Consider the following 14,745-nt stretch of genomic DNA (forward strand, 5'->3'; position numbering starts at 1 on the left):
TTTGTGAAATACCTCAGAGAGAATGGCTGGTGTTTCCGTCTCTAAAGGGTTGACAGGATGGACCAATTTCTGGCCTGGTTTGGGTGAATTTGGAGATGCTTCTACAGGGCACGTCACAGAGCTGTAGGCTGGTGGAACCAGCACCATCTGCCTCTGAAGCAACTGCATTATGGCCCCCATGTCTGTTGACATGCGCTTCTCCAATCTTTGAAAAAAAACAAGACGACAAATACAGCTCAAGGTAAATGGATAAAGAGTAAATGATGCCAAGATAGCAACAATACTGTAGCGGGATCTCACCGGTGGAGCTGTCTCTGCATCATTTCCAGTCTATTCTCTACCTCAGTGCAATGACGATGGGTAACACTGTGCAGGACAGTATTAGAGGGCACCGAAGATGAGGGTAAGGACATGCTGTGGCTGGGTACTTCCTGGTACTGATGGCCACGACTGTCCCCCCAGAAGCTGAAGATGTTAGAAACCCCAGAAAGGGCGCCTAATTAAAGATAAAAGTAATGTCAAAATTGTGCATTCACTGCAAGAGAAGACTTGAAAATTTGGTCATTACATTTTCACACACTCATGTTGTTCCTGAATATCCTGATGACTTATTTCACTGGAGCATCAAGCACCATGAGTCTTCTGGAGTCATACAATAGATTTGTGTGAAAAACATACTGAAGTTTAAGTGGTTATACAATGAAAACCAGCCCAAATGATTCATTCATGAATCATATCTAGTTCTTGAGTTCTCACTGACTCAATGACCTGGCCGTAATGGTTAATAGCTCAATGGTTTGAAAGATTATCAGTGAATAATGACTTATATTTCACAATATTTGTGTGGTGCTTCTGCATCCTTTCGGAAGCTTGAAACCTTCAAAACCTTTAGGCTAATTTTGTTTTTCACAGAAGAGAGAAGCTTATACAGGTTTGGAACAACATGAGGGTGACTAAATTTTCATTTTTTTTCTGAATGTATCCTTTAAAAGCGTTAGCTCAGCCAAAAAAAGAAAATTCTGTCATAATTTCCTCACCCTCATGTTGTTCCCAATCCATTAGATTTTAACTCATCTTCGAAACACCAACAGATGTTTTAATGAACCTTGAAAGTTTTAGGTTCCTCCATTTAAAGTTCATTCACCCAAAACTTTAATACTTCAAAAATCGTAACGTAAATCCACATGAATCAAGCAGTTTAATCCAAGTCTTCTGAAGATACACAATCATTTTATAAACAGATTTAATTAGATATTTATTCACATAAAAACATTGATCAACACATACATACAGCGCATCAAATATGGCAAAATGGAAGCTCAAACATCAAAAAATATCTTCATTTATGTTTCAAGGATGAAGGAAAGTCTTATGGGTTTAGAACGACATGAGGGTGAGTAAATGTTTTTGGCTGAACTAACTTCTTAACTGAAAATAAATCCAGTTATGTCATTCAAATGAACATAAATGTTAAGATCTTTGTAATTCTTTTTACTCAATTTTTTTCTAGTCCACTTTTTTCAGGTAAGCAAATACGTAACACGTATATGATACACCTACTGTAAATTAAACAGTAAGTCAGTATTGACAGGAAAGAGATTAATCAGAATCCTACCTGACAGCGCATTGAAAGAGTTGCTGCTGTTGTGGTTCTTGTCTCTATTAGCATTGCTGACACTAGTGATACGGCTCTGAGAGCCGTCTACTATCGCAGTGGGCCGTCTGGTCTCTTCCTCTTCATCACTGCTGGATTGGGAGGCAAAAATGTCTGAGTGCCGATGAGCAGCTTGTCTATCCTTGTGCTGCTTGCTTGAATTCTGAGTTCTGAAAGTCGTTTTATTGAGATTTCCTTCCGTTTTCTCTGTATCTGCTACTAAGAGAAATTGCAGTAGAAATGAAATCCAAGAATCTGAAAGAATATAGAAGCTATCACACAGTGTTTGCTCTTACCTTGTGGCATAGAGTTTCTTTTGGATTGGAAGAACAGCTTTGCACTTCGTGTGTGATGGTCAAGACAGCCATGGTCAGAATCTTCAGTGTCACTGCTCATTGACCCAGCTTTAGTGTTAGTCTGTTGAGAAGATAAAGACAAACGTTCAAAAGCGCACCTACTATTAAAGTACTATTAAAGCACAGACATGTGCAAGCTTACATCTCTCAAGTTGAAGGTGATCTCCAGGTTGCTCCAGAAGTAGTCTGAGAACTCTGGATACATGTCCAAGACCTCCACTATATCATCTCTGTGGATTTTATGCAGGTCACAGTACGTCAGTGCTCTCACATCAGAACTTGATTTTCCAGGACGCGCATATAAGTTAATGGGCTCTCCGAATATATCATTCTTGCCTGAGGATAAGCCAAAGGAAGTGATATTGAGCCACATAATGCATCTTTCCTCAGGTAAAAGACATTAAACACTTTGAATTCATACTTCCACCCAGTTCTATTTTTGCAATATAAGGTAGAAACAGTAAAGGGCCGATCACACTACACTTTTTGTTCCATTGATTTAATTTTTAAAAAGACACTGCAGAGTGTGACGTCTGTTGAGTGTCTGAAGTAATTTTGCATGCTCAAAGTCTAGTGTGACCACGGCTTAAGAGTAGTATGCAGTATGCTAGTATGTTATTCCAAATTCATCCTTAGAAAACAGATGTTTTTTTATGCATCAACAACAGATGGTGTCACGTGTCATTAAAAGAACCCTAGCACGAAAAATTATAAAAATGTCCACAAGATGGAGCCATACAACAACAGCTTTTTTCAACATTTTTCAAATGTCTCAAATGCACCAGGGATGAATAAAATAAAATTGACATGTTAGCTGTTCCATTCTGCATTTATATGTGCAGTCATTCTGCAGTCATAATACATAAAATTAATCACAATAAATTTTAAATTAATTTGATCATTTCATCTCCTATTTGGAATGCAATAACGAGAAATGGAAAAACGGCTTGTTTATTCGTTTTTCCGTTTAGTTTAACAAACGGAAAATGAGATTTTGGCTCGATTTCTCATTTTTCGTTTGGGGTTTAAAATTCGGTTTATGGCTTCAATATTTCATTCGCACGTGTGGGCGGCGCTGAAACGCTCCTTTCATCTGATTGGTCGAATCGCTCCGCCTTCAGTACGGTCTTTTCATTCTTTCAGGCAGAATAAGAGTCAGTACGAGTGCGGCACTATAATGTCTGAAACCACCACTCACTGTTAATTACGCATAATATTTTAATCAGATTTTGCTGGGCACATAATTCGTGCTGCTGCGACTTGCAAGTGACCCCTTTAATGCGAGTTACAGTATGCTGACAGATTATTTCTAGGTAGCCTAGTATTGTATGAATATTGTCCCATTGATAAATACAGTGCAAATAGTTCCGTCTCTTTGGATAAAAGTGAAGTGGAAATAAAAATCAATAATAGACTGAACAGTTCCATGATAATATGTCCGTAACATTTACCAGTCTCGTCTTTTATTTAAGTCAAAAGGCACTAGGTAGGTGTGTGACATGAATAAATAATTGTGAAAATTAATAAAGTTAAATTCATGAAATAAATTAGAAATAAAGTTTAAATGTATGAATGTAAGCATGCGTAGCCAACTCAGTTCAAAAGAAAAGAATGAGATAGAAAAGAGAGTAGAATCAGTGAACGCACCTTAATACTGACAAACGAATTTTAAACCCCAAACGAAAAATGTTAAACTAAACAGAAAAACGAATAAATGAGCCGTTTTCCCATTTCTCGTTATTGCATTCCAAATAGGAGATGAAATGATCAAAACGTACATGGACCTTATTGTTCTCCTCAAGTTTACATATCTAAAAGTACTCTAATGGTGGGTAGGAAAAAAAGATAATGTCACCGTAAAAGGTCTTTAAAGATGAAAAGATATTCATATTCATACAGTACATGAAGATTATCAGAGCTGTTGTAAAACAAAAGCATGCTTCTGTTTTTCAAATAAAAACAAATAATCAAAACATTAGATGAAGTCAACAGACCAACATACATATTGGTTGAAGCTCATGTGCATTAAATATAAAGATGTTTACTCTAACTGAACATAGAGATTCATGGAGGACATTTTTTCCTCATTTTTTAAAGCACATTGCCATATAAAACTGTGTGATCACCTAAATATGAGCTAAAGTAACGTTTTATTCATACAGTCTATTTAATGTTGAAAATATCAAAAGTATTCTAATGGTGGGTAGAAAAAAGATAGTGTCACTGTAATAGAATGTATAACAAGGAATTTATTTATTTAGGAAAGTTTTTTGGGGGGGAAGGGCTCCATGGAATGTCCTGATACATGCATCTGATCACAATGAGGTGGTCAGATTTTTTTGCTCTTATCGGTTTGATTTATCACTTACCCAAAATGGCCACTACCACATCTCCCTTTAAGATCTCAATGGAGCCACGAGAAATGAAGTACAGTGCTGAAATGACATCACCAGCGTGGACCAAGGTGTCTCCAGGTGGAGCGTGTGTAGTCTTGAACTTCATAGCCAAAGCACGTAAGCAACCTTTAGTGGAGCCCTTGAAAGCTTTACAGTTATGCAGCAGTGTACGATTCAGATGCAAACAGATGTCTGCCTGTAAGCACTCTGGGAACCCCTTTAGCACCTGCAATGTGATAAAAACACAGGTTAATGTGATAAATGGTACCACGTTATGTGCTCTGTCATGTGTGTATGCAAAAATAAACAGAGTGGAAAAAATAGAGTACGCCCAGGTGTTCACAAGAGGGCTATTCTGTATGTGGCTCTGTGACTCACAGCATTCATGTCAATGCCGTTAGTGTAGGACCAAGCATGCTGAAAATACTCCTCCAGCCTTTGCCTGAGTGGGTTGGGGATCTGGTGGAAACGGATGAACTCCCGAACCCGCAACATCTGAGTGTGGTAACGTGCAGTGCCAGAGTACAGCCTCTGGATGATGGCTGACACATTTCCAAATATGCTAGCATACATCAGTGCTGTGAAGAAAACAACACACAAACATTTTCTTTCAGAGCATGTCTTTTAGTCTTCAAAATGCCCCCCAAAAGGCATGTCTACTAATCAAGTTTTGTGGGGAAGTTTACTATTATTGATTCTTTATAAGTAGGGCCTTTATCAGACCATAGAAATGTTGTTTTATTGAAAGTTTAGACATATGCTGCGTCCCAAATGACGCACTATACACTATGCACTCATGCACTATGTACTTATGCACTATGTACTCAACCATGTAGTGCATGAATTATATAAGGTTATTTTGTCATTCATTATCGGAATCTGATAGCCCCTCCCCCTTCACTATGTAATTAAAGCTGCAACAGTTGAGTGCATGAAGTGTCCAACATTCCACACTTCATTTTTTCGGTTATTTGCCCCTCCCCCTTCACTATGTAATTAAAGCTGCAACAGTTGAGTGCATGAAGTGTCCAACATTCCACACTTAGTTTTTTCGTTTATTTAAGTGCATCATCCGGGTATTTAAAGTGCACTTTTTCTTTTTGGAATTTTCAGTGTGAATGCACTACTCGCACTATTTATACTAAAAAACGTCATAAAATAGTGCATAAGTACGCGATTTGGGACGCACCTATAGGTTTTTTAAAGCAAAGACCCCCAAATATGATAATCTCCTTGTGAGGGACCCCCTTCTTAAAGTATAAATAGTGTGCATGAAAATATCAGAATATAAATCATAAACGATCAATTAAAAATTCACATTATTATATTATATTAATTATATTATATTATTTGTGATATTATACACTACTGTTCAAAAGTTTGGGGTCAGTATTATCACTTTATTACTTATTAGAACTGTTGCAAAACAGAAATTCACATCTGAGTCCATTCAGCATGCTTCTGTTTTTCTCATAAAACCAAATAATCAAAACATAAGATGATGTCAACAGACCCACACATATATTGGTTAAAGCTAACTGTACATAAAGATTCATAGAGGACATGTTTTCCCTCATTTTTTAAAGACTTTGAATCATACTGCCATATAAAACTCTGTGTGATCACCTAAATAACTGATAACAAAAAAAAATTGTATTCGCCTCTTCGTCTTTTTATTTAATGTTGAAAATATCACTGAATCATGTAAATATGAAATGAACGAATATCAATATTATAAATAATGACAAGTCGCTTGCATTTTTCAAGACTGTACTGGCTGATTTTTGCAATGTAACGAACAAAACTTGATTAACAAACCACTTTGTCATTTGTGTGTATTACGACCAGCAGGGACCCCATCCGCCAATCAGAGAGGTTCCCGAATCTTCGTAGTGTTTTTTTTTTGTGTGTGTGTGTGTGTGTGTGTGTAAATATGGGATGGACTGGAGTAATGGCTGCTGAAATTTCAGCTTTAACATCATAGTGACATTACAATTTAAAATATATTAAAATAGAAAACTATTTTGTTATGGTATTTTGATTAAATAAATGCAGAGCATACAGGACAAAAAAAAAAAACTAAACTTTTGAACGTCAATGTACACCGACATGATATATTGATGCCAGAGGAAAAATAATAATACACTTTTTTTTTTCTTTTTACTTTTAGTGAACCTCATACAGTAGCACCCAATTGCAGATCCCAATTTGAGAAAAAAAAGTAAATCAATTCTGCTGGCATAAGAATAAACACTAACCTCCAATAAGCATGACACAGATGGAGAAGATCTTCTCAGAGTTGGTGTTTGGGGAGACGTTTCCAAATCCCACGCTGGTGAGGCTGCTGAAGGTGAAGTATAGGGCAGTGACATATTTATCTTTAATAGAGGGTCCTGATGCAGGATTCGTCTTATTATACGGCTTCCCCAGCTGTTCACCCAAAGAATCAAGCCAACCGATCCGAGACGGGCCGCTCCTCTCCACATTCCCAATAGCATACCAGATGCAGGCCAGCCAGTGAGCAATTAGTGCAAAGGTGCACATGAGGAGAAAGAGCACCGCGGCTCCATACTCGGAGTAGCGATCGAGTTTACGCGCCACACGCACTAATCGCAGCAGCCGAGCAGTCTTCAACAGACCAATCAGAGTCGTCGTCTGTCAATACAGGAAAACAATGAGGACTGAAAGGTTAAGAGATGGTTAGCAGAAGCTATAACAGCATAATAAAAAGAATACTTCACCCAAAAATGAACATTTCCTGAAAATTTACTCACCCTCAGGACATGCAAGATGTATACGAGTTTATTTCTTTATCAATACAGATTTGAAGATATTTAGCATTAAATCACTTGTTCACCAATGGATCCTCTGCAGTGAATGGGTGCCGTCAGAATGAGAAAGCAATATTATGGATAGAAAACTTGTATTTTAGCCAGAAGCAATGGTTTGAAATTAAAAAATGTCTTGATGGATTTTTAACAAACACACTTATTGTGATGTTTTTATCAGCTGTTTGGACTCTCATTCTGACGGCACCCATTCACTGCAGAGGATCCATTGGTGAGCAAGTGATGTAATGCTAAATTTTTCCAAATCTGTTCTGATGAAGAAACAACTAATCTACATCTTTGATGGCTTGCGGTTGAGTACATTTTCAGCACATCTTAATTTATATGTGAGCTATTCCTTTAAAAACCAAAATTACCCATAAATTCACTCACATCTTCCACAGAGCGATAAATGAGCAAGTCGAAAGGAATGGCAGCCACCATGTCAATGAGGAACCAGCCTTTAAAATAGTGGATGGCTATTCGGCCGGGCTGACTGACCACTTCTTCGTTGCTGTTCACGTAGGTTGTGCGAAAGTTAATCACAATGTCCACTACGAACATGATATCCACAATGAGGTCCACCACGTTGAGTGGACTGCAAGAGTAGCCGCAGCGCTGCATGGCGGCCTCTTCCTCATCGCTGAGCAGGAACGCAGCCGAATAAGGTGTAAAGATCGCAGTATAGATGACCAGCAGCAAGATGACCCAGTCCCAGACTGCTTTGAAGGGGCTGTAGTGTAAAATGGTCCATTTGTGGATTCGGGGAGCCTGGAGCTTATACTCAGGAAGGACATCTGCACCCAGAGACAGCACCTGAGGAGAAATATACTTCACAATGAGAGCTCTTTTCAGATTATGAGATGAATTATGACTAAAATCCAATTAAACCAAATTTTAGTGAAAATTAAACTTATATAGAACGTGCAGATTTTCTGAGTTAACACCAGTTTAAAAAAATCTCACATTTTCATAGACCAGCCAGTTCAACCAGAAACTGTTTAGTCCGTTTTCCCCATTTTTCCAAACCTTTTACAAAGCTCGCTGTAGGACAGAAATATTATCATGTTTCTGACAGGAACTGAGTGGGCCGTAACTCAGTGTGGGTGAAGTAATGAAGCCGTGTTTAGTCTCTGAGATATCCACTGAGTACACATCACTGCAGGGAGAACATTAATGCTTTACACTTGTAAACACCCTCTTAGGCGGCAAACTTCATCTCATTATTTTTTCCAGGCCCCTAAAGAGGTGACCAGCGTTTAGTCATTTGCTCAAAGCTCCAGTGAGAGAGTTTTAATCACTCTTACTTGTAATCTACTGCCTTTATTGTACTAATGAACACACCAACACACAAATATTATTCATAAAAGTATTTAAACTATTCTTCAGAGATCATAGGTACAGATGTTTGCATGTACTTAAGATGAATTTAATGTAAATAAAAGTTCGAATGATTTTCTGTTTCACGACAGCCTTGAACTTAGTCTACCAAAGGCCAGTGAAGCAGAATCATAATTCATTTATGTTAATCTAATACTTCTCTTGCTCATTATGTACCATTAGGATGAAGAAATACATCCGCAGCAGACTGAAAAGCAAGTGGGAGAAAAAACAGATCTTCTAGACTTAATTTGTTTATGGAAATCAAAGTCAGGCTATTTTCATAATCAAAAGACCTCATCCCACTGACGTTTGTCCTCACAAATAATGCCTGCACTAAACGGCTCATGAAAATCAAAATCTCAGTTAGCTTCCAGATTATGTTTAATTCATGCATCTATTTTTGTAACTAGGTTAAAAATCTATGAAAAGGCTGGTGTAGTTTTCATCCATGACTTGCCTCAGCACTCATTAAACTTGTGGACCAGCAAAACATGGACAGACAACAACAACTGACCCTCTAAACTAATAATCCACATAAATAAATAAATATTTCAACCTCAAAGTCTCTGGCTGCTCTTACCTCTCTGCTCTCCTGACCAAGAATGGGACTCGTCTTGTCCCAAAAGCAGAGGCTCTGGGAGCTTTGTTTGCAAGGCATGTGTGTCTGAAATGAAGGCTGAGGCTGAACAGAAGGAGCACAGGACTGGAAGAGCTTGTTCAATGGCTTCAGCACCAAGGTCAGAATCATGATCCACAAATAATCTTCCGACCGCCACTGCTCACAGCTCAAGTGGCAGAATCCCGGACTCCTCTAGCATTCCTGGAGAACGGTGAGTGCAGGAGCGGCTCTCCTCAGAATCCAGGACCTGTCCACCCCCCTATATCTATGCTTCTTTTCTGCTGACTTCTACTTCCATTTAGTGGTTGCTTCTCTGGTATCTTGCAGTCCATCTACTGCTATGCTCCGTGCTGTGTAACTATTGCTCTAAAACACTTTGATACAAAACGCTAAAGTTTTGAGATAAAGCCATTTTTGAAACTGAATGTCCTGTTTGTGCTACTGCTCTGATTGAGATGCAGAATAGCTGCCAGTCACTTAAATATACATACAGAGAGAGAGAGAGAGAGAGAGAGAGAGAGAGAGAGAGAAAGACCATTGGAAGAGGGCGCTGTTACGTATCCGGTCCATGAACTTCCGTCTGCTAGTCATCAGAGGTCACCCTTCCATTTTCATTGACTCTCGCACGCACCACTGTTGCATATCACCCCGGACTACATATCCCATCATTCATTGCACTGATTGCACACAGCACTGATTGCACACAGCTGTTTCATATCACTCACTCACTATTTAACACTCTTGAAGTATTAAAATAACTCAAATTAAATAAAACTAAAAACTTAATAAAAGACCTATTCAGACATAATAAATTCAGACATAATTTAACTAAAATTAAAATAAATAACAAATACAAATAATACAAATCAAATGACAGTAGTTTATCAGTAATCCTAAAAAATAACACTGCCAAACACACATGTTAAAAAACAACAACTTACGTACACATAGTAAGAAATGGTTATAAAAACTGAAACAGAAGCGAAACAAGTAAAGGAAAGAGGAGAAATAAAAAGCAATACTTCTCCTTTGCCCAGTGGAGTCGCACGGTAGAGTCGATGGTCTTTACACTCTTCGGTCTTCACACGAGGAGGCTTTCACGCGATGGCTGCTGCGGTAAACTAAGCTTTTTTATACCCGTCTAACAAAATACTAAATTAATTCAGCTGGACACACTTTCCTTATTTTCTCCACAACAAATGGCCAAGCAAGTGCAGACACTGACAAGATACGCGATACAGAATGAGACCAAACGCGATATCAGCACGTCTCCACAACTTTTTGATTATTTCCTTAATTTTTATTGAAAATAAATATCTTTCTGGAATGATATGAGATTTGAAAGGGAGGGGAAAAAATTCGGCAAAACTGCTGTAAACAATCCACTTTATAATTCAAATCTGCTACTTGCATTTACATATAATCAAACATTATATTTCACGCCATGTTCAATTTACCCATGTCTTCCAAAATTGGTGACAAATATATTTGGCTCCTGTGGCATGATTACACTGTCCTTGTGAATTAGCTGTATGTGTTTGCCGGGGTAAAGGTTGGACATGTCTGTCCAAGGCCAGTGTGAGATGAGAACACAGCAGGGGTAGGAAAGAGAAAGGACGTGAGGGTGAAGAAACCGGCCTTGGGACTCAAAATAGCCTTCTGGGACAGAACTGCAATGAAGCTCCAACAAACCATAAAAAAACTGTTATCCTTACTGGCTCCTTGTTCACTGACTCACCAGACAATTTACAGCTTTGATCTATAGCCAAGACATCTATTACCTCACAGAGCTCTATGCAGTGAAACCTGAAGTAAACACACTTTTAATTTATCAGATTAGATGCCATATGTTGGCAAGAAATCTGTGTTTTATATTATATACACTTATAATCATTTATATATATATACAAATATATATATATATATATATATATATATATTGTGTTCCCTGGGAATCGAACCCACGACCTTTTGCACTGCTAACGCAATGGATGCGCCACGGATGCTGTACCTTCCAGCGCCCCTAGTAAGCCACCTGATCCCCCCGCGGCAACTGGGGCGGAAGATAGGACAGGGCTTACGTGGAGAGAGTCTATTACTGTTGTTCCACTAGACCCATACAGTAAGACTTATTGGATAACACTGGGAAAGAATCCACATCCTGCAGGGAGGTATCATGTGGAGATTACACATATGGACTGGGCAATAAGGGCAGTACAACATATGGAATGTCTCAGAGGTGGCTCCGGCCCAGTTAGGAGGGAGGCAACACCGGCAGGGACGGCAGAGCGGAGTCTGCCAAGGGAAAGACATGGGCTCACCAAGAGGGGAAATGTACCATAGGGGTGTAAATCGGATGGTTCGTCACGATACGATATCGATTCTCATACCCAGCGATACGATATTTGCCGATACTTCAAAAAATTATACGATATGATTTCAATACGATTCGATACAGGAGAATATCGATCGATATATCGATACTATTATATTATATACCTATTTTAAACAACCATCTACATTTTTATTAACTCACAAATGCAACCAAAACATATAACATGAACATTTATCTTAAATTTTCACATCCTGCTCCTAAATTGGGACATTCACAACAAAAAATAGGCCTACAGTTTTTTTTTTAATAATAAAGAAAAATAAATTGAAAAAAGACAGATCAGTAATCTTAAGATATGACAACAGTCAAGACTGTCTTTCAGGCTTCTGTGCTAAAATATGCAATGTGTAAAATAATTTAAATCCTCATTAGGAAACAACACAAACGAGGTACTTCAGTTGTAGGAAAAAAAATACATGAATGTAGAAAAATTCATTAAAAATACAAAAATAAAGCTGTTAAAACTTTGAGACTTTTTTGGCTGCTACTATGGGCTCAGTGCTAAAAACCTTTTCTACAGATAACAAATTACAAGCTATAGCAGAAAATAAATACAATATAACAAAGACACAAATTAAATAAACAGTGCTTTTCAGGTTTTTCAGGTAGATCTAAAATAAATTTTCAGGTACAGAAATGTAATAATCAAATGTAAAATAACACTGCATAGTCTTCAATGTATAAATTAAATATAGATTAATCCTTAAAAGTTGTTCAGTCAAAATCAGTGAGAGAACTCCACAGGGTTCGCCTTGCGGGGGAACTGAACTGAAGAGCAGAATAAGCGCATGTATCTGGTCCGTAGAGGGGAATGGTGCAGCAAGCGAGACACCGAGCAGTCTCTCTGGTTCACAGGCTACTTGAGGCGAGTACACTGGAGGACACTGGCTCTACACGAAGGCTATAAAACCTAGCAAACGTGTTTGGTGTCGCCAAGCCCGCAGCTCTACAAATATCTGTCAGCGAGGCGCCGTGCGCCAACGCCCAAATTGAAGCAACACTTCTTGTCGAGTGTGCTCTCAACCCAAGCGGGCACGGCACGCCTTAGGTTTGATACGCCAAGACGATGGCATCCAGTATCCAGTGGGCCAACCTCTGCTTGCAGACAGCCTTTCCCTTCTGCTGGCCTCCATAACAGACGAAGAGCTACGCTGAGGTCCTAAAGCTCCGGTATGGTCCATATATAGGCGTAAAGCGTGAACGGGACAGAGCAAAGCTATGACTGGGTCTGCCTCCTCCGAGGGCAGTGCTTGCAGGTTCACCACTTGATTCCTGAAAGGCGTGGTGGGAACCTTGGGCACATATCCGAATTCCAGGCATGATTCGTTGACCGAAAATGCATGCAGGTCCCCTACCCTCTTGATGAAAGCCAGCGCAGTTAAGAGCACTGTCTTTATCGACAGAGTTCTCAGCTCTGCAGACTGCAATGGCTCAAAGGGAGCCCTCTGCAATGCTGTAAGCACCAGAGGGAGATCACAAGAGGGTACTGGGTTAGGGCAAGGAGGATTTAGTCTCCTTGCGCCCCTCAGGAACCTGATGATGAGGTCGTGCTTCCCCAAAGACTCACCGCCTACAGGATTGTGATATGCGGCAACTGCGGCAACATACACTTTTAGGGTGGAGGGAGACAGCCTTCGCTCCAACCCCTCCTGGAGGAAGGAAAGCACAGCTCTGATCGGGCATCTCCGGGGGTCTTCCCGGTGAGAAGGGCACCATTCAATGAACAGGTTCCACTTCAAGGTATAGGCACGCCTCGTAGAGGGTGCTCTTGCCGAAGTGATGGTGTCTACCACCACCTGGGGTAGATCACCTAGGACCTCCGCGTCCCGTCTGGCCAGGTCCATGTCTGGTTTGGCCAGTAAGGCGCAACTAGCAGGACCTGCTCCTCGTCCTCCCTGACTTTGCACAGTGTCTGTGCATGTAGGCTCACTGGGGGAAACGCATACTTGCGTAGGCCCCGGGGCCATCTGTGCAGCAGTGCATCCGTGCCGAGGGTCCCCCCGGTCAGGGAATAGAACAGCTGGCAATTGGACGTGTCTGGAGAGGCAAACCGTAGACCACCCTGGTGGTTGATGTACGCAGCGGTCACAGTGTTGTCCGTACAGACCAGTACGTGCTTGCCTCGTAGCAGCGTTTTGAAGCGGCCCAGCGCAAGATGTACTGTAAGCAACTCGAGGCAATTGATGTGCCAAAGCAGATGGGGGTCCACAACCCCAAAGCTGCATGCTCGTTGTACATGGCACCCCAGCCTGTGGTGGAGGTATCTCTGAACACAGCATGCCTGGACACCTGTACTAGGGGAACTCCTGCCCGTAGAAATGCAGGGTCCAATCACGGGCTGAAAGCTTGGCAACAGGCCGGAGTGATCGTCACTTGGTGCGTGCCGTGTTGCCACGCCCATCTCGGGACTCGGCCGTGAAGCCAGTGCTGAAGCGGCCTCATATGAAGCAGTCCGAGCGGCGTTACTGTGGCTGTGGAGGCCATATGCCCCAGGAGCCTCTGAAATTGTTTCAGTGGGGCGGCTGTCCTGCCCTTGAGAGAATTCAAGCAGTTCAGCACCAACCGAACACATTCCTCTGTGAGGCGTGCTGTCAGGTTGACCGAGTCCAACTCCATACCAAGAAAAGAGATCCTCTGCACTGGAGAGAGTTTGCTCTTTTCCCAGTTGACCCAAAGTCCCAACTGGCTGAGGTGACTGAGCACCATGTCCCTGTGCTCGCACAACTGGTCCCGCGACTGAGCCAGAATGAGCCAGTCGAGATAGTTGAGAATGCGAACGCCGTGTTCTCTCATGGGAACAAGGGTCGCCTCCGCAACCTTCGTAAAGACGCGGTGCGACAGGGACAGCCCGAAGGGAAGGACCTTGTACTGATATGCCCGTCCCTCAAACGCAAAGCGGAGAAACGGCCTGTGCCGAGGGAGAATCGAGACATGAAAGTACGCATCCTTCAGGTCGATCGCTGCAAACCAATCTCGGGAATGGATGCATTCGAAAATGCATTTCTGCGTCAACATTTTGAACGGTAGCTTGTGAAGGGCCCGGTTCAAAACTCGAAGGTCCAAGATTGGTCGTAACCCACCACCTTTCTTGGGTACAATGAAGTAAGGGCTGTA

The 14,745-nt window shown here is 40.8% G+C and overlaps 1 protein-coding gene across 1 annotated transcript in view; it reads right to left on the minus strand.

Moving 5' to 3' along the window:
• The window catches only part of LOC107722642 (potassium voltage-gated channel subfamily H member 6-like), a 45,037-nt gene that overhangs the window by 1,165 nt on the left and 29,127 nt on the right, over positions 1-14,745 (minus strand). The window contains exons 6-14 of the mRNA XM_016531096.1: positions 7,628-8,050; positions 6,665-7,061; positions 4,785-4,984; positions 4,380-4,632; positions 2,153-2,346; positions 1,951-2,071; positions 1,616-1,873; positions 301-496; positions 13-205 (exon numbers count right to left, since the gene is read on the minus strand). Coding sequence (XP_016386582.1) covers positions 13-205; positions 301-496; positions 1,616-1,873; positions 1,951-2,071; positions 2,153-2,346; positions 4,380-4,632; positions 4,785-4,984; positions 6,665-7,061; positions 7,628-8,050 — 2,235 coding nt within the window. The remainder of the gene's footprint in view (positions 1-12; positions 206-300; positions 497-1,615; positions 1,874-1,950; positions 2,072-2,152; positions 2,347-4,379; positions 4,633-4,784; positions 4,985-6,664; positions 7,062-7,627; positions 8,051-14,745) is intronic.

The sequence above is a fragment of the Sinocyclocheilus rhinocerous genome, unplaced genomic scaffold (assembly GCF_001515625.1).
Source record: "Sinocyclocheilus rhinocerous isolate Xijiao unplaced genomic scaffold, SAMN03320098_v1.1 scaffold541, whole genome shotgun sequence".
Classification (NCBI taxonomy): domain Eukaryota; kingdom Metazoa; phylum Chordata; class Actinopteri; order Cypriniformes; family Cyprinidae; genus Sinocyclocheilus; species Sinocyclocheilus rhinocerous.